Source organism: Carcharodon carcharias, chromosome 11, assembly GCF_017639515.1.
Source record: "Carcharodon carcharias isolate sCarCar2 chromosome 11, sCarCar2.pri, whole genome shotgun sequence".
Classification (NCBI taxonomy): Eukaryota; Metazoa; Chordata; class Chondrichthyes; order Lamniformes; family Lamnidae; genus Carcharodon; species Carcharodon carcharias.
The window spans coordinates 108,968,879-108,995,810 of NC_054477.1; the positions used below are offsets into that span (position 1 = coordinate 108,968,879).

General features: G+C 43.5%; 1 protein-coding gene across 8 annotated transcripts in view; it reads right to left on the reverse strand.

Moving 5' to 3' along the window:
- Positions 1 to 13,933: 13,933 nt before the first annotated feature.
- LOC121283790 (ETS-related transcription factor Elf-1-like) overlaps positions 13,934 to 26,932 on the reverse strand; it is a 172,514-nt gene continuing 159,515 nt past the window's right edge. For 7 of the 8 annotated variants that reach the window (XM_041198503.1, XM_041198502.1, XM_041198506.1 and 4 more), the window contains 3 exons: positions 24,933 to 25,125; positions 19,823 to 20,344; positions 13,934 to 15,714 (listed from right to left, as the gene is read on the reverse strand). In XM_041198503.1, coding sequence (XP_041054437.1) covers positions 15,111 to 15,714; positions 19,823 to 20,344; positions 24,933 to 25,125 — 1,319 coding nt within the window. In that variant the 3' untranslated portion in view covers positions 13,934 to 15,110. The remainder of the gene's footprint in view (positions 15,715 to 19,822; positions 20,345 to 24,932; positions 25,126 to 26,932) is intronic. The other variant, XM_041198509.1, reaches the window with a different exon arrangement.

The window sequence follows — 26,932 nt, forward strand, 5'->3', positions numbered from 1 at the left end:
CTTCATCACATGCCACACAACTCCATTTAGAATTCAGCAACTTTAAAACAAATCTGAAAAACACCAAATGCTTCTACAATTACAGAAAGAACAAGTCCAAGTCAACCTACAACTAGCCTGTAAGTAGTTGATGATCCCTTTAAATAGTGCCAATGAGGAGTCCTTCCTGCTGCTGAATGTACATTTTTTAAAAATTCTTTCATGGGCTGTGAGCTTTGCTGGCTAGGTCAGTATTTGTTGTCCATCCCAAATTGCCCTTGAGAAGGTGGTAGTGAGCCACTTTCTTGAATCGCTGCTGTCCAAGTGGCGTAGGTACATCCACAGTACTGTTGGGAAGGGAGTTCCCGGTTTTAGTCCAGCTACAGTGAAGTAACAGTAATATAGTTCCAAGTCAGAGTGGTGTATAGGTTGGAGGGGAACTTGCAGATGGCAGTGTTTCCAAGCAACTGCTGCCTTTTTCCTTCTATGTAATAGAGGTGGCAGGTTTGGAAGGTGCTATCTAAGGAGGCTTGGCAAGTTCCTGCAGTGGATCTTGTGTTTGGTATGGTATGATATATGGTATATGGCCATTTGGTGCTGGTCATAGAGGGAGTGAATATTAAAGGTGGAGGACAAGGTGCCCATCAAGTGGGCTGCTTTGTTCTGGGTGATGCCAAGCTTCTCAAGTGTTGCTGGAATCGCACTCATCCTGGCAAGAAGAGAGTATTCCATTTCGCTCCTCACTTGTGCCTTGTACTTGGTGTACAAGCTTTAGGGTGTTAGGAGGGAAGTTACTCATTGCAGAAATCCCAGCCTTTGACCTTGTCCAATAGCATTTATTTGTCTGGTCCAGTTAAGTTTCTGGTCTATGGTAACCCCCCTAGGACTTTGATAGTGTTCAGATGTACAAAGAAAGAGGGTGACTTTTAAAAGGATCATAACTACTCAAAGGTTAGTTCTGATTGATTCCTACTGGTTCTTCCTGTTTGTAGAAGCATTTGATGGTTTCCATAGTTAGCCTAAGCTCCAAGGTGGCAGAGCTGGCATCAAATCAGCATTACAAAATGCCTGCACTGTATACTTCAGTGGATACTGCCTACACATGCCCTTACCAAAATGCCCTTACCAAAATGACATCTGGTGCAGCTAACAGCAGAAGCATGTTCGCGGGCCTGAAGCCATTTTAGAGGTAGAATGGCACTCGAAACACCGAGAAACTGGGTGGTGAAAAGCCAAAGTGCGTCTGAACACTATCAAAGTCCTAGGGGGGTTACCATAGACTAGAAACTTAACTGGACCGGACAAATAAGTGCTACAGAGTGTCCACTCTTTCCTACAATACAACAAAAGCTACACTTCAAAAAGTACTTCATTTGCTGCAAAGCACTTTGGGACTTCCTGAGGTCATGAAAGGTGCTATATAAATGTAAGTCTTTCTTTATTTTGCATAGTGTCACATTAGTGTTTGTAATCTTCACTGCATATCAAAATAATTGTATGAGACCTGGATGATCTGATCCAAGTGTTTAAAAAATTCACTAAGTTGGTCCATGGAAGCTTTTTCCCCTGTTGGGATATCAAGAATGGGAGGCACAATCTTGAAATTAGAGCTCAGCCATTCTGGAGCAAAATAAAGTTGTAATTTTCCACCCAACTAATTCAGTGGTAGAACAAGTTTGAGGGGCTCAATGGCCTCCTCCCTTTTCTATGTTTTGAGATGTTTCATCATAATAAAGCATGATATAAAGGTAAATATCATTCATTTTTAAGTTTTAAATAATTGAATATCATTAGCATAAAGTTAAGATGTTGAAACAAGACTTTTTTCTTTCTGTTGGTGATCAAGTCCTTGTAGAAATTCAACAGAATATAGGTCCCACTGAATTTGAAATATGACTTTTAGATTTCTAAATTGCCTTCTCCATCTCTCTCTCTCTCTCTCCACTCCCCCATCTGCTTATTTTTGGGAGCAAGAAATCATTGGACAGGTTGAATATTATAAGTGGAGGCAGAACATGCTGTGCATGGTGAGAGTCTTAGTCTGATTAGTTTTACATCTGGAAGGCTACAACTCAACATCCAGAACAAATGTCATTACACCACAAAGATAGTCAAGTTACACCAAGATAGCAAGACAATCTTTGCCTCGGATCAAACATTAGCATTCATAGAAACGCTAAGGTGGTTTTTAGAATTATTTTCTGGTGGAAATTATTGTAATACTAACCAAAAACAAAGGAGTTTAATTAACACCTTTCTCCACAGAAGTAAATTGAAATAACAGAATTAACTTGATCTCTCCTGCTAGGTATTAGTGAAAATGGATAGCAGAATATTTGGAAAATGATTTGTCACAAGCAGCAGCATCGAATTTTTTTCTGAGATGATTCCAGGGTTTTTGCCGTTGATACTCTATCTGAAAGTTGATTACACAGCTGATCACTCTGTGTGTAAGACTCTCCTGATCTCAGTCTCAAATCTACCTTTTATTAGTTTGAAACTATCCTTTGTGCAAACTAATTTATAGATTACCTGGATTTATCTTTTGTGTTTCCATAACAACCTTGTGCACCTATAAAAGATCATCTCTCAAATGTTTTCTTTCCAGTTGGAAAGCCCAGATTTCTCCAGTCTTTCCTCATAATTCAGATCCCTGACACGAGGAATCAGCCTCATGATTCTTCCTTGCACAGTTTCTTGCGTTTGCATGTCAACAGGACAGGGCATAGTATTCAAGATTAGACTGACTGTCTGATTAGAACCCTGTAGAGTTTGACCACAACTTCCTCTAACTACTATTGTTCTGACCATGTAGTTCAACGTTCTATTAATTTTGTTGTTTGCTGCTCTGCATTAGTTTTGACACTACCAGGACTCATTTTTGTCTTCAGATCCATCTGTAGTTATTTTAACTCCATATTTGTGAGGACATGCTGCTTATTTTACTTTTCTCCATGCAGTTCATCACCTTTAAAAATACTCAGATGTGCACTTGACATGTGGTAACCTATAGAGCTACGGCAAGAACTGGAAAGTAGGAATAGATTTGATGGCACTTTTACAGCTGGTGCAGACATGATGAGCTGAATGGTCTGCTGTGTCATGAATTTTCTATGTCTCTATGACTTGAGCAAGGGTGTCCTCCAGGGCTATGCTAGCCAACGTTTATCTCTCAACTAATACCTAAAACAAATTAACAGGTCATTATCACGTTTGATTTTTTGAACTCGTGGTTTACAAATTAGCTCCCATTTCCTACCTTACAACATTGATCACACTTCAGTGAAGTGCTTTGGGATGCTCTGAGGTTGTGAATGGTGCTGTATAAATGCAATTCCTTCTATTTTTTTTTATTCTGATTGGAGGCACATTTCATTGTGCACAGAGGTTCATTTTGGTAGGGTCCACCAGGTGAAGAAAGTCAATTTGAGGCCAACACTATTATCCATTGATGGGAGGTATTCAAACAAAATGTAATACCTAATAGAAATAATATATTATTACCAATAAGAGCAGTCCTCCCTTAAAAACAAAACATGAGGCACCCAGATTTGACTTAAGTTCATCATTTGTGTACAATTAACCAACACATTCAAATCATAAGCACTATGTTAAGTGCACAAAATACTTTTTCAGACGCATTTCCAAAATATTGAAGGCAGCAATTGTCAAAGTTTTCCTACTTTCAAATAATTACTTCTCTGCAAGCACAACAGTGATTGAAAGAAAAATGTGGTTGGTCAGCAGATACCCGCTGATAGGTTTCACAATCTCAGCGACTATTGTCCCAATAATCATACAAGATTCTGAAGGGGATTGATAGGTTAGATACTGTGAGGTTGTTTCCCCAGTTGGGGAATCTAGAATATGGAGGCCCAGTCACGGGATAAGGGGGTGATCATTTAGGACTGAGGTGTGAAGAAATTTCTTCAATTAAAGGGTTGTGAATCTTTGGAATTCTCTACCCCAGAGGGTTGTGGATGCTTTATCATTGGATATATTTAAGGCTAAGATAGACAGATACTTGGTGTCTCGGAGATCAAGGGATATGAGCGTTTTGGTGGACTGCAGAACAGTTGGATGCCTGGGCATGCTGTACAATCTCCTTGCTAAAGTTGGCCATGGAGCAGTCATTGTTGGAGGCACTCACAACCCCTTGCAATGTCAGCATCAGGTTTGGACCAGTGTCCCCGATGGTTCAAGGTAACAGTACAGCCTTGCAGTGTGGGTTAGGAGAATGCTTGCATCTGAGCTGAGAGCACAGCGTGCAGTCCAGTAGGCAAAGCTGCTGCCAATTGTTTGGGTGGAGTAGGGCCGGGTTGGATGGGGTTTCGGGCAGCCATGGAGTGCACTAATCTCTGGCCATCCAATGTTGGCCACCACTCTCCATGATGCACTAAGGGGCCTTCACACTTAACCAAGGCAGGTTCTTAGTACACCCATGCTAACCCACATGTCTCTCTCTTCGATCCTGCAGGAGGAGTACATCAGGATCATGGAGCCTGGTGAACTAGCTGTATGCCTCGTGGCATACAGGTAGGGAAGACGATGGAGGAGAAAGCAACTGAGGTGCCTGGCTGCGCAGAGGGAGCAGCAGCACCCTCAGGAAGAAGGGACAGTTGGGGTTCCCGCCTACACCACCAAAGAGCCAGAGAGAGCTGTCGCTGGTCGGCGCTTAGCGACAACCAGGGCCTATAGACGCCGTCTTTCATTTGTGCAGATGCCTGAGAACCAGTGCCACCGAAGACTCCGCGTATCTAGGGAACTGGTTGATAACATCTGCCACCTGCTGCAGTATTTGGCGCCATGGGGACATGGAGGGCATGCACTGCTAGTGGCCATGAAAATGACAGCAGCACTCAATTTCCTTTCAGGGCTCCACAGATGACCCCTGTGGGATATCGTAAGCCTCCACCCACAGATGCATCCATGAGTTCACAGATGCCATCTTTGTGAGGGCACACAACTTTGTGCATTTTGCCCAGGACCAGGACAGCCAGGATGCAAGAGCGATTGGATATGTCCAGATCTTAGGATTCACACAAGTGCAGGGTTTTATTGACTGCACTCACGTGGTGCTCAGGTCTCCGTCGCCACATGTGGTCAACCACATCAACCACAAGGGATTCCATATGCTGAATGTGCAGCCGGTGTGCGACCACCAGAAACACATTCTGCAGGTCTGCGCATGGTTTCCAGGGAGTGTGCACAACTCATACATTCTCAGTCGGTCACGGTTCCCTGACATATTCCAGGGTCCACAGAAGCTGCAGGGATGGCTCCTCAGGGAAAAAGGCTACCTGCAAAGGCCATGGCTGATGACAGCCATGCGGTGGCCTCAGACTGCAGCAGAGCAACAGCTTAATAAGGCTTATGCTGCAACTCACAACTAGGTGGAACAGATCATCGGGACGCTGAAAATGAGATTCCAGTGCCTGACTGGTCTGGTGGAGCCCTGCAATATAGTCCATAGAAGGCGTCACGCATTGTCATCAGCTGCTGCTCCCTTTACAACCTGGCGCTGCAATGGAGAGAGGAGCTGGCTAAGGAGAAGATGGAGGAGCTTGAGGTCTCCTCCGATAAGGAGGATGCTGATGCGGATGAGGGTGAGGAGGTCCTTGAAGGTGTCAATGACAGGGATGAGACCCTCGCACAGGTCAGACGAGGCAGGTGCACTCGGGAGGTCCTTATAGCTGCTAGATTTGTGGAGGATGATGATGATATGCAGTGAAGATACACCATAGATCCTCACATTGCACCTGTGAACATTTGACTCCAGTCTGGCTTAAGGCAGCGCACCTATGTTCTGTTAGAATGCTCCTGTCATGGAGACACAGCGGAGGTCCTAATAGTCGCTCGATTGCAGGAGGATTCTGACGCCATGCATTGAGGATGCTCCATAGATTTTCACATAGCCTTTGAGAATGTCTGACTCCTGTCTAGCTGAGGGTGGCTCGCTTGTGCTCTGCGATCAGGGTCATATCATAGAGACGCAGCCATTAAACTTTAAAAGCATCTGATCCTTTGTCCGCCTTCAGCATCTAACCGCTTCAGGAACACAACATCAGTGGTCACAGATGCTGAAGAGATGGGGGCCAGCCCCACCTTAAAGGTGCTGAGAGCACTCAGAGGGAACGACAGAACTCTCTGATGCTTGCCACTGCATTCTGGCAGTAATTATGAACACCGTAGAGGTGCAGGCATCTAATGTTTCCAGGGAGTGTGAGGCCAGACAATCACTGTGGTCTGAAGGCTGCACAAAGCACAGGGAAGAGGCCCTGAGCTGAGACACCTGCCTTTATCTTGTGCAGAAAGGCTTCACATCTGAGTGACAAGAACACTTCTCATCAGAACAAGGAGCAAGGAGACATTCTTGGGAGTTTATTGACAATAGTGAACAGTATGTACAAGTGATTAACATGCAGACCCAGGCTGTGCAAATATACCTTCTTAACTTTCCTAACCCTGCCGCCATGTCTTGGTACTCCCCGGACATCCACAGTAGAGGTGGAGACAGCCTGCTGACTGCTAAGCCCTGTCTGTGATAACCTTGGCAGGTGTCCTCTGGAGGGTAGAGACCTGGAGGGCCCCAGCCTGCTTTAGGGGTCTTGCTGTGTGGCAGTGACACCCTCCTTCACTTGTGGAGCTGGAGCTGCTGAGGTCATAGGAAGAGTAGGTTTGGATTGGCTGGACACTCCCACAGTCGACTGGATGGATGGCCCCAGGGAGGGGACACTTACTGATCCTCCTCCCTAAGAGTGCCTAAGGGTCTTAGGTGGACTCCTTGAGGAGAACGTGCAGCTGAAGTGAGATCAAGCTGCCCCTCAGCCCTCTCGCGTACTCACTGTTGGAGCCCAACTATAGTAATGGAGTTGAGCCTGTGCAGCAGTGCAGGAGCGACATCCTGGACCAAGGCCTCTATGGCAGCCACCATCCTACCAGTGTTGACCTTGGTGCACTGAGATGCTGGTGCTATCACCTTAGCCTGAAGGCGGATGGACTCCTCCATCATGCCTTGCAATCTGAGGAGTGCAGCAGACATCCCATCCTGACGTTCCCGAGCTTGCCTTTGCAACTCCAGCAACTGTGACATGACCAAGTCCAGAGGCTTGTCATATGACTCGGACTCAGCAAATTTCTGGCCTCCAGCAGTCCTCCGAGTGCTGGACATCTGGAAAGTCCCTGCTGGCACTTGCTGTGGATCAGACAGTGCGATGTGCTCACCAGATTGTGATCCCAAGGCTATTCTAAAGCTTGGTCCCACCAAGGTGTGTGTCTCTGCGCTTGTGGATGATATGGGTGAGCGCTGTGATGGCATCTCAAGGAGGATGCCTTCAGATTCCTCTACAGAGGTTTCTTCGGGGCTTGATTGGAGGCCTTGGGTCATGGACTCCATTGGTTGTTTTCCAGATGTCCCTGTGAAAGCAAGGGGAGATAATTAGTGCATGGCAGTGGCCTGTGAAACAGGATACATCACTCACTGAATGGTTGTCTGATTGATGTTGCACTGCTGGACCTTCACTTGGAAGAGCACCACCGACCTCACGGTCAGCACAGGACCAGTCCAGATCCTCACCAGCCAGCTGAATGGTTCTGTTTTTAAGGCCTGTGAGGACCTTGATTTCAAGCATTCCTCCACCAGTCTGCGACCAGTCCCTCTTGTTGTGTGCCAGCTTGTCCTGTATTAATAGAGATGGAGAGGGTGTAAGCAGGACGCCTGCCAGGCCAGATGATAAGTATGCCTGGCATAGGTGGGTGGTAAGTGTCCCATGGATGATGTGAGGACTGCAATGAGTGAGATCCCTGTGAATGTGTAATGGGTTTGTGTGTGTGTGTGTTGAGACGGTGAGAAGAGTGACTTACCCTGGCAGAACAGAAGAGATCATTCATCCTCTTGCGGCACTGGGTGGCTGTCCTCTTTTGAAGAACGTTGGCTCTGATCACAGCTGCCACCACTTCCCAAGCCTGCCTGGTCACGCCACCGCCCAGAGCAGGCGTAGAGGACATCGCGGTGCACCTCCAAGGCGTTCCAGTGACCCGTCGCTAAACCTGGGGGCTGCAGTCTTTCTTCCTTTTGTGCACATCTTCCCCGCAGCAGTCATGGGCAGGAAGCACTGAGATGTGCGCACCCAGCTGTACTTTAAATATGGCGCCTGCCGTGACGAAGCTGCGAAGTGATGGCATGGTGGACGAATGAGACTCTGCCTGCCATGGAACTGATGTGTTTCCCGGGAACGCATTAGTAATGTGGCAGGTTTGGGACAATATAGCATGAAAAGACGCCATCGGGCTGGCAGGTAAAATATCGTTTTACCCGCCCGCTACTGCACTTAGTGCAAACCTAGGATTATTCTGCCCTTCCTTGGAGTTGAAGACTAGGGGATTAGAAGACATTTTAGTAAAGTTGAAAAAGAGAACCAAGAACTGAGATATTAGGACGTGACCAAAAGTTTATTCAGAGGTAGATTTTAAATAACATCTTAAAAAGTTGTGGAGCATTTTAGGGACGGAATTCCAGAGCACAATGTCTAAGCGCAGCCACCAATGGTGGCGCAATTAAAATCAAAGATGCACAAGAGGCCAGAATTGGAAGACTACAGAGATTCAGAAGATTGTAAGGTTGGCAGAGTTAAAAAGATATGGAAAGAAAAACTTGGAAGGATTTGAAAACAGGCATTGTAGTACTGGGAGCTAATACAGGTCAGAGAGCATAGGGGTGATGGAGGAACAGAATTTGGTACAAGTTACGATATGGTTGGGATAATTTTGGATAAGCACGTGTTTATGAAGGGTCGAAGATGGAGTAGTCAAGTTGGATTTCAGGTTAGCTTTGATATCCAATAAAATAGCTTAATGGGCTTCTACGAAGATTGTTTTTATTTAAGTATCTCTTGCAGAAAGTACATTATCTAAAAATTCTTTAAAAGGTCACTGGCAGGGTCAGCATTTGCTGCCCACCCCTCAATGCCCTTGAACTGAGCAGCTTGCCAGACTATTGCAGAGGGCAGTTAAGAATCAACAACATTGCTGTGGGTCTGGAGTCACATGTAGGCCAGACCAAGTAAGGACAGCAGATTTCCTTCCCTTAAGGACATTAGTGAACTGGATGGGTTTTTACAATAATCAATGGTGGTTTCATGGTTACCATTACTGAGACTAGCTTTCAATTCCAGATTTCGTTAATCCAATTTAAAGTCCTCCATCTGCCATGGTGGGATTTAAACCCGTGTCCCCAGAGCTTTAGTCTGGGCCTGTAGATTACTAGTCCAGTGATGTTACCTCTAAGCCACCGTCTCCCCCATCCTTAGTCTAGGCTATAATAAAAACAGAAAATGCTGGAAAAACTCAGCAGGTCTGACAGCATCTGTGGAGAGAGAAACAGGGTTAACATTTTGAGTCCATATGACTCTTCAGAGCTAAAGAGAAGTAGAAATGTGATGGAGTTTGTACTGTTTAAGAGGGTGGAGCAGGTGAAGCTAGATAGGTCAGAAATAGGTAGGGACTAAGGAGAGATTGGCAAAGATGTCTTGGACACAAAACAAACAGAGTGTTAATGGTAGCGGGTAGGGACATCAATTTCAGTACATCGATGACTGTATCTTCATGCTCTCATCTGGACCTGGAAAATTTTTACAAATTTTGCTTCCAATTTCCACCCCTCTATCACCTTCATATGGTCCATCTCCGACACTTCCCTTCCATTCTTTGACTTTTCTGTCTCCTTTTCTGGTGATAGACTGTCCACCAATATTCATTACAAGCCCACTGACTCCCACAGCTACCTCGACTACAGCTCCTCACACCCATCTCCCTGTAAGGACTCCATCCCATTCTTTCAGTTCCATCACCTCTGTTGCATCTATTCTGATGATGCCACCTTCCAAAATGGTGCTTCTGACATGCCTTCCTTTTTCCTTAGCCAAGGTTTCCCATCCATGGTGGTTGTCACGGCCCTCGACCGTGACTGACCCATCTCCAGCACCTCACACCTATCCTCCCTCCCAAAACCATGATAGGGTCCCCCTTGTCCTCATTTATCACTCCACCGGCCTCTGCATTCAAAAGATCATCCTCCACCATTTCTGCCAATCCCAGCAATGATGCCACCACCAACATCTTCGCTTCAACCCCGCCCCTGGTCAGTATTCCATAGGAACCGTTCCCTCTGGGACACCCTGGTCCACTCATCCACACCTTATCCCCTTCCCATGCAATCATAGATGGTGTGACATCTGTCCCTTTACCTCCTCCCTCCTCACTGTCCAAGGGCCCATATACTCATTTCAGGTGAAGCAGTCCTTCATCTGTACCTCCTTTAATTTGGTCTATTGCATTCACTGATCCCAATGCAGTCTCCTCTACAGTGGGGAGATCGAACACAGACTGGGTGACCACTTTGCAGAACACCTTTGGTCTGTCCACAGGACATAACATTGAGTTCAACAACTTCAGACCATGAACTCTCTCCTCCACCTTCATCCCTTCTTAAAATGTATTTTTTATTTACTTATTTTTATTCATTGTTTTATCCCCTTTTTATCCCTTTTTCTATCCTTTCTCCCCAACCACCATTTCCTCCCCTCACCCCACCCCCAAAAGGGCCATCTGTTACTTGTTCCATGTTGTTCTTTCAGAGTGCTGCCCCTTGTTCTGCTGTTCACGTTCTTTCTAACCTTTATGCCACTTTCAGCACCTGCTTTAGCCCCCACCACTACCATTAACACCCCCTTTGACTTTTGTCCATGACATCTTTGTCAATCTCCCCTTAGCCCCCACCTATTGCTGACCTTTTATGTAGCTTCATCTGCCCCACACCCCTTAAACGGTATAAATTCCATCACATTTCTACTCTTTAGGAAGAGTCATATGGACTTGAAACGCTAACACTTGTTTCTCTCTCCACAGATGCTGTCAGACCTACTGAGTTTTTCCACCATTTTCTGTTTTTATTTCAGATTTTCAGCATCCACAGTATCTTGCTTTTATCTTAGCCCAGGCTAACTGCAGTGCTCAAATAATAAGATGGACCAACCTGAGGATCAATCCAGGGATCTTCTGGCCTGGCGTCACACTAAGAGAGAATAATTTCTTCTTCTCATCCTTTTCCCAAGATGCTGGGTCCTTGCTCAGGTACAATTCCATGCGTGCTAGTGACACCAAGAGTCACTCATTTCAATGGAGTGAACAGGCTGCTTGACCACAACACAAAATTACAGCTCAAACCAATCATATCTTCATTTAGCTCATTAGCATGCAGTACCAACAAGTTTCATCAGATAGCAATCAAGGCCTGAATTTTCAGATGGCGGGTTCTCACTTCCTGCCATCCGAAGAGACTTCAAATGCCCTGCAGCCATTTCACACTCAAATGAGCGTTGATTGGCTGCAGGCAAGACTTCAGCCCCTCACTTGGGCTGAATCTGATTGGCCGACAGCTCTCCAGTCCCTGCAGCGACAGCGCTGCAGTGGACAGGAGAGGCTCAGGAGGACATCAAGCCTAAGTCCAGGGAGTGGAGGCCCAGGTAAGTTCAAGGGGTCCCAGCATGGGGAGGGTTGGGAAGGCCTTGTTGGGGGGGGGGGGGGGGGGGGGGGGGGTGGGGGCATTATCAGAGTATCGGGGGAAAGAGGGCCGGAGGCTACTGGACCTTAAGGGGGGGTGGTGCGACCCAGTAGGAAGGGGGCTTCTGATGGAAGCGTCCTGCCAACCCGCATCACTGCTTGCTCGGGATGTGACCCCGTATATTTTCAGCCTTCCCCCATGTTAGCTCAAAAATTAAGGCTGGGCAGCAAATAGCCCTTTGACCACTTAAAGGCCTCAAATGGGGCAAGGGCGGGCTTCCCATCCAAGGCCTTGCCCACCCCAACGTAAAATCGCGGTGTAGTCAGGGCAGGTGGGAACCCAGAGAGAATCCTGTCCCTTCAATTCACACTCCCACATCCTACCGTCTAAAAACCCACCAGTGGGGGAGCATAAAATTCTGGCCCAGGAGTAGAAATCCAGATTTTCCCCTTCCTAAACCAAGATTACTGAGACCAACTATGGTTCTTCTACTGCCCAGTTTAGACGAAAGCAGCTTTATTTGTTTATGAATGCAGGTATACCAATATGGTAAGCATTACCCTCCCTAGTGGCGCAGTGAAAGTGATGGTGGGTCTCTCTCTTAAAGCCACTATATGGCATGTGATGTTAGCTTAGCATACCCTGAGGACTGAGTTAGGGTTTTGTGGTCTATTTGCCTCAGCTACTTGATGAATTTATCCAATAAACCATCAGATGAAGCTGTGGGAATTTTCTATTCAGACTATAATCAGAAACTTGTATGGCAAGCTCAAATACAAATGAGCAGTATTAATGTATAATGATGAAAGTCAGCCTGGGAATGTAATGAGCATGTGGATCATCCCTTTAAAAAGGCCTTTTATACAAAGTACACATATTCTGGCTTGTTTCTTCCAATGTTGTTCTCTTTGCATGAAGCCATCGATTCAGACTCAGGTAGAGTCCTTCAGGCATCAGCAGCTCTCAGGGTCGCTTGCTCACAAAATTGCCATTCAAGTGTAAGGCTAGACACAGATAATCAACAGGCTATACAAGTACAAGCATTACAGCAGAGTCAATTCCACTGGGTCACTGGACAGCCAACAACACTTGAACACTGATTATTTCTTCTTCTTCTTTGCCCAGAGTCATGGACTAATTAAAATTAGGGACACATTAATCTGAATCATTTATGTCAGTAGTGGGTTAGTGGTAGCACTTTTTTTTTTCCATTCTTTCATGGGCGTCACTGACTAGGCCAGCATTTATTCCTTATCCTTAATTGCCCTTGAGGGGGCGGTGCTGCTGCCCTTCATCTGGTGCACGTACACCTACAGTGCTGTTAGCAAGGGAGTTCCAGGATTTTGATCAAGTGACAGATGGTGTGTGGGTTTGACAAGCGTCTCCATTCGCCTGTTGCCCTTGAACTTCTTGGTGGTAGTGATCAAGGGTTTGGAAGTTGCTGCGCTGCATCTTTTATATGGTACACATTGCTGCCATTGTGTATTGGTGGTGGAGGGAATGAATGTTCTGGATGATGACGAGCTTTGTGTGCATTTTTGGGAGCCACACTCATCTAGGCAAGTGAAGAATATTTCATCACACTCCTGACTTGTGCCTTGTAGATGGTAGACAGACTTTGATTAGATGGGAGGTGAGTTACTCATTGCACAATTCCCAGCCACTGACCGGCTGCTATAGCCACAGTATTTATATGGCTAGTCCAGTTCAGGTTCTGGTTAATGGTAACCCCCAGGACTTGATAGCATTGGTAATACCATTGAATGTCATGGGAGATGGTTAGATTGCCCAGCTCCTGTGGCAGGAGTGCAGAGTTGGGAGTCAGAAGGTTGTGGGTTTGAGCCTCACACCAGAGATGCAAGCCCTTCAGTACAGTACCACAAGAGTGCTGCATTGTCAGAAGTGCTTTCAGATGAAATGATAGACCGAGGCCCCGTCTGCACTCTTGGGTGGATCTAAAAGATCCCATGGCACTCTTTCCCTGTGTTCTGGCCAATATTTAGCCCTTAACTAACATCCACTAAAACAGACCATCAAGTCATTAGCTGATTGCTGTTTTGGGAGATGTTGCAATGTGCAAATTGACTCCTGCATTCCCTACTTGAAAAGTATTGGCTGTAAAGCTACTTATCCTAAGGTCATGAAAGGTGTTATATAAATCGAAGTTTTCCTTTCTTAATTGGAGTGTTGATCCAGCAGTCATCAGATAAAAGATTAGGGATCAAACCTTGTACTTTGCTGATCTGTATGGTTCAGCAGAACACAAGGCCATACCTTTATACAACGAAGAACCTACATTTGATTTTAATCACTGCTTCACAGAAGTTATGTATTTAAAAGAAACCTTTAGTCAGCAAAAAATGCTCTTCAGAGTAGAAGCAAAGGAATGGAAAATATTATAACAATGTTTTATAATTGCTAATAATTAATTAGTACAACTTTGAATAAAAGGATTTACAATTCAACAAAGGGGCTCTTCATTTGACATACAACAAACATAAGTTCACACACAAACTAAAATTACAACACACACTAATACATAGCAACTAAAATGGTTTATTTTTTGCTTTCGAGCTTTGAGATGCCACTGGGCTTTATTAACTCAAAAACGATATAAAATGTACCTCAGTTTTTTTTAAAAAGCTGGCAATCAGAATTTTCAAATATTGTTTCAACCTCAAAAATAGAACATATATATTATTTACAAAAGCAAAGAAAGAAAACGTTTTCTAATATTTACACTGTTGAGCTGAAGGTTTCCACTGTGAATAAAAAACCCTTAAATGATTAAAAAAAGCAATAAAAGCTTCCCTAACAAGTAAATACTATATCCTTCCCTTACCCATTTGACTCCCAGTAAAGATTGTACACATTTACAATAAAGAGAGAAGAATGAAGATCATAATGAAACAACTTGAGTATTCTGACGCTTCAGCTTTCATTTTAAATCCATCAGGTTAGCAAATAAAGGATTTCATAGTTAAGTGATGATGAAATTTACACATCCGTATCAAGGTATGTAACAGGGCTAGCTTTTAAGCTTAATTGAAGTACTCTTGAACTTTACTGATAGAGTCCGCATTCACAAGTAAGAGTCCGCATTCACAAGTAATAATCTTCAACGCAAACCATTCCAATGTGAGCAAAATGGAACTTCCAATGCAAAGGCTGTACTGTGGCAACTCAGAATGGCTACATACATACAATTACAGTTTGTCAGGATAAAATTATAGGTTAGATGCAGGGTAGTGTGCTTTAAGGAAGTGTAAGAAATTCAACTTTCACCACTCCAAACTTCTCTAATAACAAAGTTATACAAAAACAAATAAGAAACATCCAAAATAGCAATAGTTCTCCTAAGATAATGTTTCTAACATCATCCACCACCAGCAACACCGCCCCCCCCCAACACCACAGGTTTAGTAGCACCTATTATCTGCAACCTTCTATTTACAACTTTAAACTAGATATAGGATGAGTTGAAAGTACTTCAAGTAAACCACTCTGAAATTACATTTTTGTAGATCCAGTTTAAAAAAAAGTGGGATTGGGGATGAGGAAGGGCACAGGGTCATTGGATGTCCACTACCCTGTGCTCCCCTGCTCTGAATACCATGTGGCTGGGAAGCATACCCGCATTTGTTAGCACTATAACATGGGACTGCTGGGATGTATGCTCGCCTTGCTGGCTGGTTCCTGCAGCTTCTTCCTGACATTCCTGACTGGCCACAGCTTGTTTAGTCTCTGGTGCTTTGATCACAGATGCAAAAACTGTGCCTTGTGGTTGGCTCACAACCTGCTGACTGGTGGCTGCGAAGGTCACCACAGGCGTGGCAGCACTTATTGCGGTAGACGATGACATAGCTTGTGTTCCATTATTTAGTACCTGTGGGCTGGTCGGAAGAACTTGCTGTTCGCTGGTACCACGGACAGCAAGAGACGTTGGTGTAACTATCTTCGCAGAAAGCGAACCCCCTTGCAAAGCAACATTTTCTTTCAACACAGTCACTGGATGAGAAGATGGAACTGTTTGGAAAACAAACTTGGGAGAAGACATTGCTAAATCAGTGCTTGTGATCACAGTTGTTAGGGGGACAGTTTGTAACGTGACGGTACCAACTCGTTGAGTTCCTGGCGACACAACTACTGGAACCTGTGACGAAACCTTTATTGTTCTGGGAAAAGAGCAAAGTCAGCAGATTAGGGCAACATTCAGTATATTATACAATGGTACTTGTGTCCTAATGAATATTTTCCTAATTTAAAGGCATTACTGGCATGACTACAAAAGAAAGATATTATCCTCCATCCAATTTTTCTCTTTTCATCTGTTGGAATTTAAGCGCAACAAATGCTGCGTGACTATATTCTGCTGTTGATTTTCCAAAAACCATTGGACCCAAGTAATCTTATACCATCAGATAGCTCAGTGGCCACAGATAGCACTTGACGTGCTACTGAATCTGATGAGAAATATTTCAGGTTTTACCCTAATATAAACACTGTTGCCTGACCCCAACCAATGCACAGTTAGGACACAGCAACATGCCTGTAATGCCTCTGGGCTGGGGCCAATTAGCTAGTGTTTCCTGTTACTATCCACATTTGTGGAAAACATATTTGTGTAGACACTGAGTAACGGTGGGCCCAGCTGTAGCTTGCAGCCCATCAAATCAGATAATTTGCAGACTCCATCTCTCAGGTCACACAAAGTGAATGGTGACAACTTTCAAAGTCCTAAATGTTACCACAGGTTTCTAGGAGGGGGCTGGGTTGGAGGGAAGGATTACAAAAAGTTTACAACAATTCCTGACAGATAGTAGCATTAACACTTTAGAAACACACAATTCGATGAAAAAGAGTTCAAAATAACAAGAGAAGCCTGTTTGTTCATGACTGCCAGACTCTGACATCGGCCTATCTGTGGAGTTTCCCTGCTTCGCTCCAGCAAGCTCAGTTTGATGGAGCATCATACAGAACAGTAGTGAAACTAATCTTTTTAAAAAAAAACCTACTTCAGACCAAATCAAGCTCACGGAAGCATTTTATTTTTTAAAATTAGCTCATGTCTGGCACACTCAATAACCATCAACATTCTCAAAAGGCTCTTAATTTAACTAGCAAGAAATCAAAACTGAACCTCTGTTTATAAACCATCAATCCTGACACACCCAAGTCCAGAAAGCTTAAGCACATGGCTAGCAGCAGCAAATGCTTGGGAGCCTTCAATTATGTGCAGGGATCCTGCTGGTGAAGCCGAACGGCACAGACCACCGATAAGCTTCCTGCTGCATGACTTCTGAGACCCCTAACTATTAAGACATTGGCATATTGGGTTACATGAAGTAACATGAGGAGAATCACAGCCTCTAGTCTACATTTCCAGATCCATTAATATGCAAGGACGGCTGGTTAATGATTAGTCAGATTACCCAGGCTAAGACAGAGGTCCAGATTTTCATTGATTCATGGAAACTCCGTGGAGACTCCAAAATGGCAGGCGCTACCTGGATGTGGAAGTCCTGTCACCATTTCTGACAGATACCATTTTCGCCGGGAGGGGAAAGAGGAGGGGGCTTGACTCACACAAGTGAAATCAGAACACATCAGGGCCATTTCAACTGAGTACTGAGTTCAAACAAACCCCCTTTTGACCTTAACCTGCAGTCTGGGAGTTACAAATTTCTGGAGTAGTTGTAAATGCCCTTGAAGGGCAGATAAGATCTGCAGAACTGTCAAACTGTTGTTATTTAAATACCCAGCTCTTCAAAAATTAAAAACAGCCTGCCTGTGTCAGCGAAAGTTGAAAAAATATCTGTTCTAGCAGGTACAACCACTGTTTGTTGAAATTTTCCCAAGGGCTATCATTTTATAATTATTAATGCTTGGCTGCTTTCCACAACCTATCATTATCTTATTGGGGATGGGGGAGTGCTAAGTTCACAGGTTGATTGACAGCTCAGAGGTTATTGAAGAATTAATTGTTTTCGATGAGTGGTTATAATACAAGTCTGTTTGCTTTTATAAGTGGTTAAGTACCTGAGGGGATTTAAATGTTTTGAATGGGCTTTTGTGACTGGGACTGTTTTTTTTTATAACATAACAAAGGCTGTAATAGACATTTAGAACTTCATTTTACTTCATCTCAACATGGCTCATGGGGTTGATTGATACTGGGTGAGTTGGCATGGAGGGTGTTAAGGGCAAAGGGTGGTTGGTGCATTGGCATGAGTTGGCATTAAGTTGGCATGGGGTTACAAGGGGCCATGGGGGTGGGGATTGGCATCTTGGGGTGGCATGGAGAGCATGAGGGCCCACTGAAGGTGGGTGGAGGCATGGGTTTGCATAAGTTGGCATAATGGGGCAAGAGGAGTGGGTGGGGAGGGGGTGACAGGCAGTGCGAGGATTGAGGACTAGAGAACTTAATATTGAACAAAACAGCTGGGACAAAGTTCCAGAGAACCAGGGTGGGCCTTTTAAGTGGCCCACCTTGGCACTCAGCAGCCTGAGGCTGCCTGCAATCTGCGTCTGGGGCTGGCAGACTTGACTCATCCCACAGTCACCTCTCAGAGCGGAGATCCTGCCATTTGGGTGAGTTTCTTCCGAGGCAGGCATGGTGAGCCGGGAGATTTCCTGACACCCGCTAACCAACTCTGGAGTGAAAGTCCAGGCCAGAGAGAGTACGCGATTCCCGTATTTTATCACTGCTGAATCCAAAGGTTGCCTGCTTATCCCCCTCTTCACACTCAAGAAAAGCATAGTCAACAAACAAGCACAGACCAGAGTCTTCATCTGGCAGATAACAGATAATTGAAACTCACCAGGAAAGGCATGGTGAACAGCACAACTCATCATAAAGTGCATAAGTGCCCACTGGATTGTAATTCCATTAGTTGGAAGTGGAGAATTTAAGAAACCATGGTGCCTTGGTAAATACTAAACCCTGAACACACAAGCATGTTGTAATAATTCCAGACAACTCCTCACTACTCAATGTTAAGAGAGCCATGCCATGTCAGCTCAGACACAGGGAGCGTCAGTCTTGCTTGAGATGAAGTTACATACTAGTATTTTATACTTGGGTGTGAAGAGGGCGATAAGAGCGCAACCTTCGGATCCAGCGGTGATATAATACAGGAATCGCGTACTCTCTCTGGCCTGGACTTTCACACCAGAGTTGGGTAGCGGGTGTCGGGAAATCTCCCAGCTCACCATGCCTGCCTCGGAAGAAACTCCCCTGAATGGCAGGTAGTTGTCTACCTCATAAGGACAAAAGATTTGGGGGAACTTGGGAGAGAACAGAGTGGACAAATACTGTGTTTTGATGACATTCAAAGACCCCAGTAATATTAGCAAAATCAATGTTCTTTGTAAATATTATCAGTGGTGATGCAGTCATCTTTTTGAGATTCTGGTTCGCTGAGTTCAACCTAGCCTAGAAATCAGATTAGTTTGTGAATTTGAAGCATTAGGTAGTAACACCAACTTAGGAAAAATAGGTCATTCATCCCCTCAAGCCTATTCCACCATCTACTTGGCTTCACTCCATATCCCCTCATACTCTTATCTAATAATAATCTATCCTTCTCAATCTTGAAACTCCAATTGTACCAGGGTCACAGCTTTTTTTTTGGGGGGGGTGTAGGAAATAGTGTTCAAGGTTTTGTGTGGAAAAAAGAGCTTCATATTTTTTTCTGAATGAAAGCCAGATGTTGGAAGGCTGAAATAAAAACAGAATATGCAGGAAATACTCAACAGATTAGACAGCATCTGGGAGAGAAACAGAGTTAACATTTCTGGATGATTACCTTTCATCAGAGCTGGGAAAAGTTAGAGATGCATTAAGTTTTGAACAAGGGGTGGGTGGGATAAGGACAAAAGGAAGACAAGAGAGATTAAATGACAGAAGAGTTAGTCTTCCAGGGCCTAAGAAACTGATGATGAAAAGGAACAAAGAAACAAAAGATGTGCCTAGAGAAAACAAAATGGGAGGGTGGGGGTGGGGTTGATGGGGACAGAGTTTACAGCCTGAAATTGTTGAACTCAATGTTGAGTTTTTAATTGTTTTTATTTATTTGTATTTTTTATTAATAGTTTCTCTCCTAAATGTTCTAGGTCCAAGTTTAAGATTTTGCCCCCTTGTTCAGGATTTGTCCTACCAGAACAAATTATTTCTCTACATCAAACTTATTGATTTCATTATTATTTCACCTACTCAAGGAATGACTTTCAACAGTTTGTTCCCTTTAGAAACTCAGTTGTAAAACAATAGTTTCTCTTTACCTCACTGACTGTGCTGGCGCAGTCATCGGTGCTGAGACTGGTATGTTTCTGGTGATGACCTTTTGTCCTTCAAGAGGCGGAGCTGACTGTACAACCTGTACAGTCTTGAGAACACTGGTTGGCTGCACCTTTTGAATGGTCTGAACACCTTTCAGCATTTCTGGTGGCAGTAGATGCACTGACCGTTGCACTGTCTCCCCGACTGTTGCCTTTAGGGACTTGACTACAGTAATGGGCTGAAGTGAAGCTTTCTTGGCACCTGACATTACACGTGAAGTAACCCTGGATTGCTGGGTTTGGATACTACTTGCAACTACTGATTGTGGGACAGTTGCGGACGAACGTGCTGCTGAAGCTGCAGGAAGCACATAGGCTGAAAGATTAGGAGGATTATCCTGGGTTACAGAACTGGAGCTGGGGTCATCATCATCAATGTTCACTAGGTTCTTGGGCATTTCCTTAAACTGATAGACTAAACGCTGGCCCTCCACCTTGGCAAGGATTCCTCTTTGGTAATAATACCTGTAGATGAAGGCATAGGATCATTCAAATTTGGAAAATAAATATACAAATATGCCAATTACACTGACTCTAAAAGACAGTAGAATCAGAATTTCTAGCAATTCTGGACTGATTAAAGTCATGTAGAAAATCCTTGCACCATAGTACATGATAATCATTCAGAAGTTCAATATTAAAAAAAATCTACAATACAGAATTAAAATCACATTGAATTAGGAAAATGTCAAAATCATCAAACTCTGACCTATACACTATCTTTCAGCACAAAATAAATCCTGTCCTCCAGTTTACACATTGGTTATAGCATAGAAGGAGGCTACTTGACCCGTCATGGCTCTGCCAGCTCTATGCAAAACTCACCTCATCCCACTCACCCACCTTCTCCCCCTAGACCTGCAAACTTTTTCTCTTCAGATAATTATCCAATTCTCTTTTTAAAACCAGATTGAATCTGCCTCTATCACACTCTCAGGTACTACATCCCAGATCCTAACCCCTCACAGCATTAAAAAAAAGTTTTTCCTCTTGTCACCTTTACTTCTTTTGCCGATCATGTTAAATCTATTTCCTCTGGTTTGGAACTCTTTGCTTGGAACAGTCTCTCCTGATCTACTTTGTCCAGACCCCTCATGATCTTGAGCATCTCTACTGAATCTTCTCTTCTCTAAGGAGATTAACAGAAACTTCTCCAATCAATCCACATAACTGAAGTTCCTCATCCCTGGATCCATTCCTGCAAATCTTTTCCTCACCTTCTCTGAAGTGTTCATATCCTTCCTGAAGTGTGGTTCTCCAAACTGGACACAATACGGCAGTTGAGGCCAATATAGTGCTTTATGAAAGGTTCCCAAACTGCCCTGCCACCTTCAACAATTTGTGCACATATACTCTCAGGCTCCTCAGCTCCTGCACCCGTTTTAGAATTGTATCTTTTATTTTATAATGCCTCTCATTCTTCCTACCAAAATGAATCACTTCACATTTCTCTGCATCAAATGTCATCTGCATGAAATTGTGGCCTGCACACCCAAGTCTTAGTCATTAATATAGGTCAAGAAAAGCAGGATCCTAGTGCCCATCCTTGTGGACCTCCACTATAAACCTTCCTCCAACCCAAAAAACAACCAATTCACTACTATGTTTCCTTTCACTCAGCCAGCTTTATACCTGTGATGCTGTGGTCCCTTTTATTGAAAGGGTTCTAACTTTACTGACAGTCTGTTATGTGACACTTCATCAAATGCATTTTAGAAGTCCATATACACATCAACTGTGTTCCATTGAACAACCCTCTAATGCCTCATCAAAAAACTCAATTAGCTGCCTTACACCATGTTCCACTGTGCATAATTATTAATGTGGAGAGTAACTTCATTAATGTATGCATTCTTTATACAGGAATGGGTCAAACATCTCAATCATGAAAAACACATTATTTCTGTCCAACATTAAAATACATTTTGTTCAAATTAGATGACTAATTCAAGATAACTGAGCCCATAGTACCCTTTGCTCCCAAAGCCTGTTGCTCTGTAGGTTTTTTATCTACCCAGTGATACAATAGCACAATTTATGAAAAAAAAAACCTGCCCCTGGAATCAGCAGAATGGCCTGAACTTTTTTGGTTCTGATCTGGAGAAAAAAAAATGCCCCTCCTCTTCAAATGGGGCAATGCCAACATCAATACTAATGCTGGAACACTCAGATGGAGCAATTGCTCAATGTCTTAACTGATGGCTGACTCAACACGCTTTCAAATGTGATCTTCACCCTGCTCAGTCTTCGAGTTTGAACACCAGCTGTGCCAAATTGATAATTGCCTAAAATATTCTTTTTATGCCAGGCATTGGAACACCCACCGCTGAAGCATCACAACTCTGAAATCCCTCAGTGTTACCCTGGCAATTATTTAGATTAAATCCTCACGTCCTAGAATTTAAACTCTGGTACAATTTCAAATTCCTTGAGCTCCCAACAGCCACTGAACAATGGTTTTGTGGAACGTATGTTACAGTTATCTTCAGTTGTATACTCTCTGACAGCAATTATATAATTTACAATGTCTTGTTAACTTTTCTCAATGATTCTTTGGACTAAATCACTTTTAACTAATTTCAGATATTACCTGCAGCAGAATTTAAAAAAAATATTCCTACTGACCAACTCTCAAAGTAATTGAACACTGAAAGAGCTTCTGAGCAGAGAAGCCCTGCAATCTGCAGCAGTTAGAAATGTCCTGAAATGACAACGATCAACGGAAGCAATATACTAGTCTCTTGTTTAGCATGGGAAAGGTGTGAATTTGCTCACAGCTCATTGACAGATGTTACTGAAAAATTCACTGATAAAACACTCCTATAAAACTAGAAAACCGTTCCCTCCATCCTAGCCCTGTCATGTTGTTTTCTTAACTCCAGATAGACTTTTAGACCTGACTGCAAGGGCACATCACGAAATGATGTCAATGCTGTTTCTCTGAGAAATAGTAGGACACTTCACATTAATTTCTGTAGAAAACTGCAATGATGTCAGTAACACATGTGGCTCTAACAATGTTGTTGTAGCCTTTCCTATAGCTAATCAACAATTTCTATTGGATGACACTGAGATGGACACCATTTCTTATGTGGTGAGGATGATGAGAACTTGACTGAATATTTGGAGAAAAGGGATATAAAGATCAGTAGACCACAGACCCAATATATGGACTCTCAGTCTGAGCCTAAGGAAGAGGATCAGAGCGAAGGTGTAAAGAATATGCGTGAAGACCTGGAGAATGGGAGTAGCTTCAAGTACTTGAAGTCAGTGGTGGCAGATGAAAGGATGGAACTGAAAATTAAGCAAAGTTTAGCTCTGGTTGGAGTAACTGGATGAAGTGCAGTGGAGTGCTGCGTGATAGAAAAGTACCGCCGAAACTGAAAGGAAGAATCTACAAGATAGTTGTGAGACCAGCCTTGTTAAACACAGAATCTGAATCCCCTTCAACAGGACTTTTATTAAAAATAAACCCCCCCCCCACCCCCGCCAAAAAAAAACTTTGCTTCATGGACATAAACATTGCAAAACAAACAGGCCAAACCTCAACACACTGCCTGGGGTTAATCTTCAAAGCACGTCAATAACGAAATTGAGCTGATTCAATGTAAAGACACTGGGACATTATCATCTCAAAAGGAACAAAGCAGGTGCCATCAGACAATCCAATTAAAGAAACTGGGAGACCATCCTAGCAGATGGTCCCAGACAACAGCCGTCACACAAACAAATATCGACAACAACTAAGGAGGAATGGATTTTATCACATGCACATCAACTTGGGAGCCAGAGACATCACACCTGGATGGGGTCCATTGTTTTGGTCATGTAAACAACTTCACGAAGAATGGGTTTGTCTGGACCAAAGCAAAAGAGATTAAAAAGATGCTAAGCACTGACCATCTGACATTGTCGATAAAGTTTGTAACAAAAGGCCAAGGCCATAGGGTCTGGCACTGCAGTCACCAAGGATCATCAGAAATGGTCAACCTGATTCACGAACCAACAGCTCGCACCGGAACGGCCAACCATGTGGGGAGTTGTAAGTATCAGCCAGATCAGAGAGATACTGGGGCTGAGGTTTATGGATAGTTTTAAGGGTAGCAACTAAATCCTGAAGGGGTTTTGAGTTGGACCGGGTAAGGCGTGGGGTAGAAACATGAGATTTTGCCAATGGGTTTTCTTCTCAGTGGAGGCTTTTATTAATGATATTGTGGTTTTGAGTGTTGGCCGGTGTCATTACAATAGTTTAGAGCGCTTGTATTAGGGTATTGGGGGTGTTTTGTTAATAAACAAGTTTGTGGTTGAGCCTAAAACCCTGTGTCCATGTAAGTTTGCCCTTTTATAAAATCCTAAAGTCAAGAATTAACAGGAAGGGTGAACTGGTTCGTGAAGAACCCCCTTACGTACAGCACAGAAACTTGGACAACACTGGCAGCATCAAGAAGAGAGGAAAGACAACTGGGTATTAATGAGATGCGGATGCTGAAATGGATGTGTGGAGTGACGAGAAAGGACAAGATCAGGAATTAATACATCAGGGGGTCAGTGAAGACTGTGGAAACATCAAAGAATGCAGCCAGGAAGAGATTGAAATGGCATGATCATCTGTTGTGGACAAAATACATGGTGAGGTGAGTGATAGAGATGGGACTGCCAGGAAAAAGGAGATGATGATGATGGATGAATGCTGTGGTGAGAATAAAATGTGGCAAAAATAAATGGAGAACGGGTGACTGACTGGGTAATCAACTAGCAGTGTGGCAAGCCTGTGTAAAATGAGAGAAGCTCAAATAAGAAGAATGGAATTAATCTGGAATGAAAAGATGGTCGCAGTAATGATGACCATGAAGCTACCAGATTGTTATAAAAACCTATATGCTTCACTAATGTCCTTCGGGGAAAATCAACAATCCTTACCTGGTCTGAGCCTACATGTGGCTCAAAATATAAAATCGTTATTAACTACATTCTGACTGCATATATTCCAGTAACAGTCATGATCCTTCAGTGATATATGATGGATTATCATACTCTATTCAAAATAACACACCTGAGAGCTCTACCCATAGTCTCGTAGTTCATGTCTGGTTTATTTTTGTGTTTGCCCCAGAGTCTGGACACAGCTTTTGAGTCAACCAGTTTGAAGATGCCCTTCTCCCTTTGAGTCCATTTGATGTACCGCGGACACGTGCTCTTGTCCTGAAGCAAAGCCAGCAAGAATTCCCAGAGGTAGATTGTGTTTCCTGCAAGTATTTAACAATATTAGAATTGCACATTGAAAATAAGTTGCACTTATAAATGAACTGTGGTGAAACAAATGTGGTAGTTATTTTATACACATCAAACAGAAAAGAGATGATTGACCATTTGATCTGGTTTTTGACGAAAGACTTGCGTATATACAGCACTTTATAAGCTTAAGGCTCCCCAAAGTGCTTTACAAATCAAAGAAACACTTTTTTGAAATGTAGTAAATACAGCAGCGAATTTGTACACAGCGAACTCCCACCAACAGCAACAACATAATAACCAAATAATCTGATTTACTGATGTTGGTCAAGGGTAAAATATTGGCCAGGACACTGGGGAGGGCTCCCTTCTCTTCTCTGAATATTGTCATGGGATCTTTTACATCCTCCTGAAAGGGCAGACAAGGCCTTGGTTTAACACCTCATCCAATAAACAGAACTTCCAACATTGCAGCACATCTACAGTACTGCACTGGAATGTCAGGCTGTATTACGTGCTGCAGAGTGGGGCTTAAATCCACATCCTTCTGACTCAGGAGGGAAGAGTGCTACCACTGATCCAAGGCTGACATATTAAAAGCTGATGTTTTTGAGGTTTGAGTGCTAGTCATTACAGCAGAACCATCTTCTCTTCTGTGGATACTGCCACATGATATTTAATGTTGCCTAGAATAAGCAGATAGGACATTATATGAAAGATGGCACTTGTGGCAATGCAGCACCCCCCAATGACTGGACTGAATACATGTTCCTTCTGTTTCCCATGAAATATTAACTTTTAGGATCAAAAGCATTTTTGAAATGCACAAGAGGAACGGAAACTGCAACCACACTGCTGGCCTATTCAGGAAGAAGAAGCACTCAATTTCTACTGGTGGAGGGCTAAAGTGAAGTAGAGCAACCGACTGTTTACATTAGTCAAGGGCAATGTTACATCCTGCAGTGAATCATCAAAAATCTTCTGAGATAACTGATATGTCTCTAAAGCATGAAAGAGGTCAAACTGTTTAAATCAAACCTTATCTTGCTGTTTATTTAAGAAGTGGACTTTGCTGAACCAAAAGGTGGCTGCTACAAGTCATATGATTCACAAGTTAGCTACAGTTTCAGGAAATTTCCAACAGCAGCTATGGGCCAAAAGCTCAACCCTCATCCTTGTGGAATCTCATACCTCTCATTGCAATGACACATTACAATCAACTAAACCAGGGACCAGCAGATGATCTGCCTCCCCAAACCTGATCCTATAACAAAGGGAGAACCATTGAAATTCATTATACCTGCAGAGGCACTAATAGCCGCCATCTATCTCCTAAGGTGAACAATGGATTTTGACCAAAGGTATAGAAACTGCTAGTAAGCCTGCAACTGACTCATTAATGGGCAACATCACATGACCCAAACTTCTGGCCTTTGGAAAGTTTTATTAGACTTCTAGACTCACAGCTTAGTCTGCTGTTTGACCTCCAGCCTGCAAACACCACAGCAGGACTCCAGGTTAACCTGCATCATGTCTAAGCCTCCTTGAAACCTGTTTTTTTGGAATATTCCTGCCATCGCCTTCTGAATGGACCAAGTCTCTGTATACCAACCTCATCTCACTGCGCCACCATCAACTTTAAATTCTGCAATTCCTACTTCAGCAAGTTGAACTTCCTCTATGAAGAAACTCTCACTGGACTCTGATTTTCTGCAATCACGTGAACTGATAATCATATCTTTTTTTTTAAGTTATTCATAGTTGTAAAAACTCCTCTTTCCTATCTTCTTACTGTGTGCTTGTGGGTATGTTTGAAGTTGT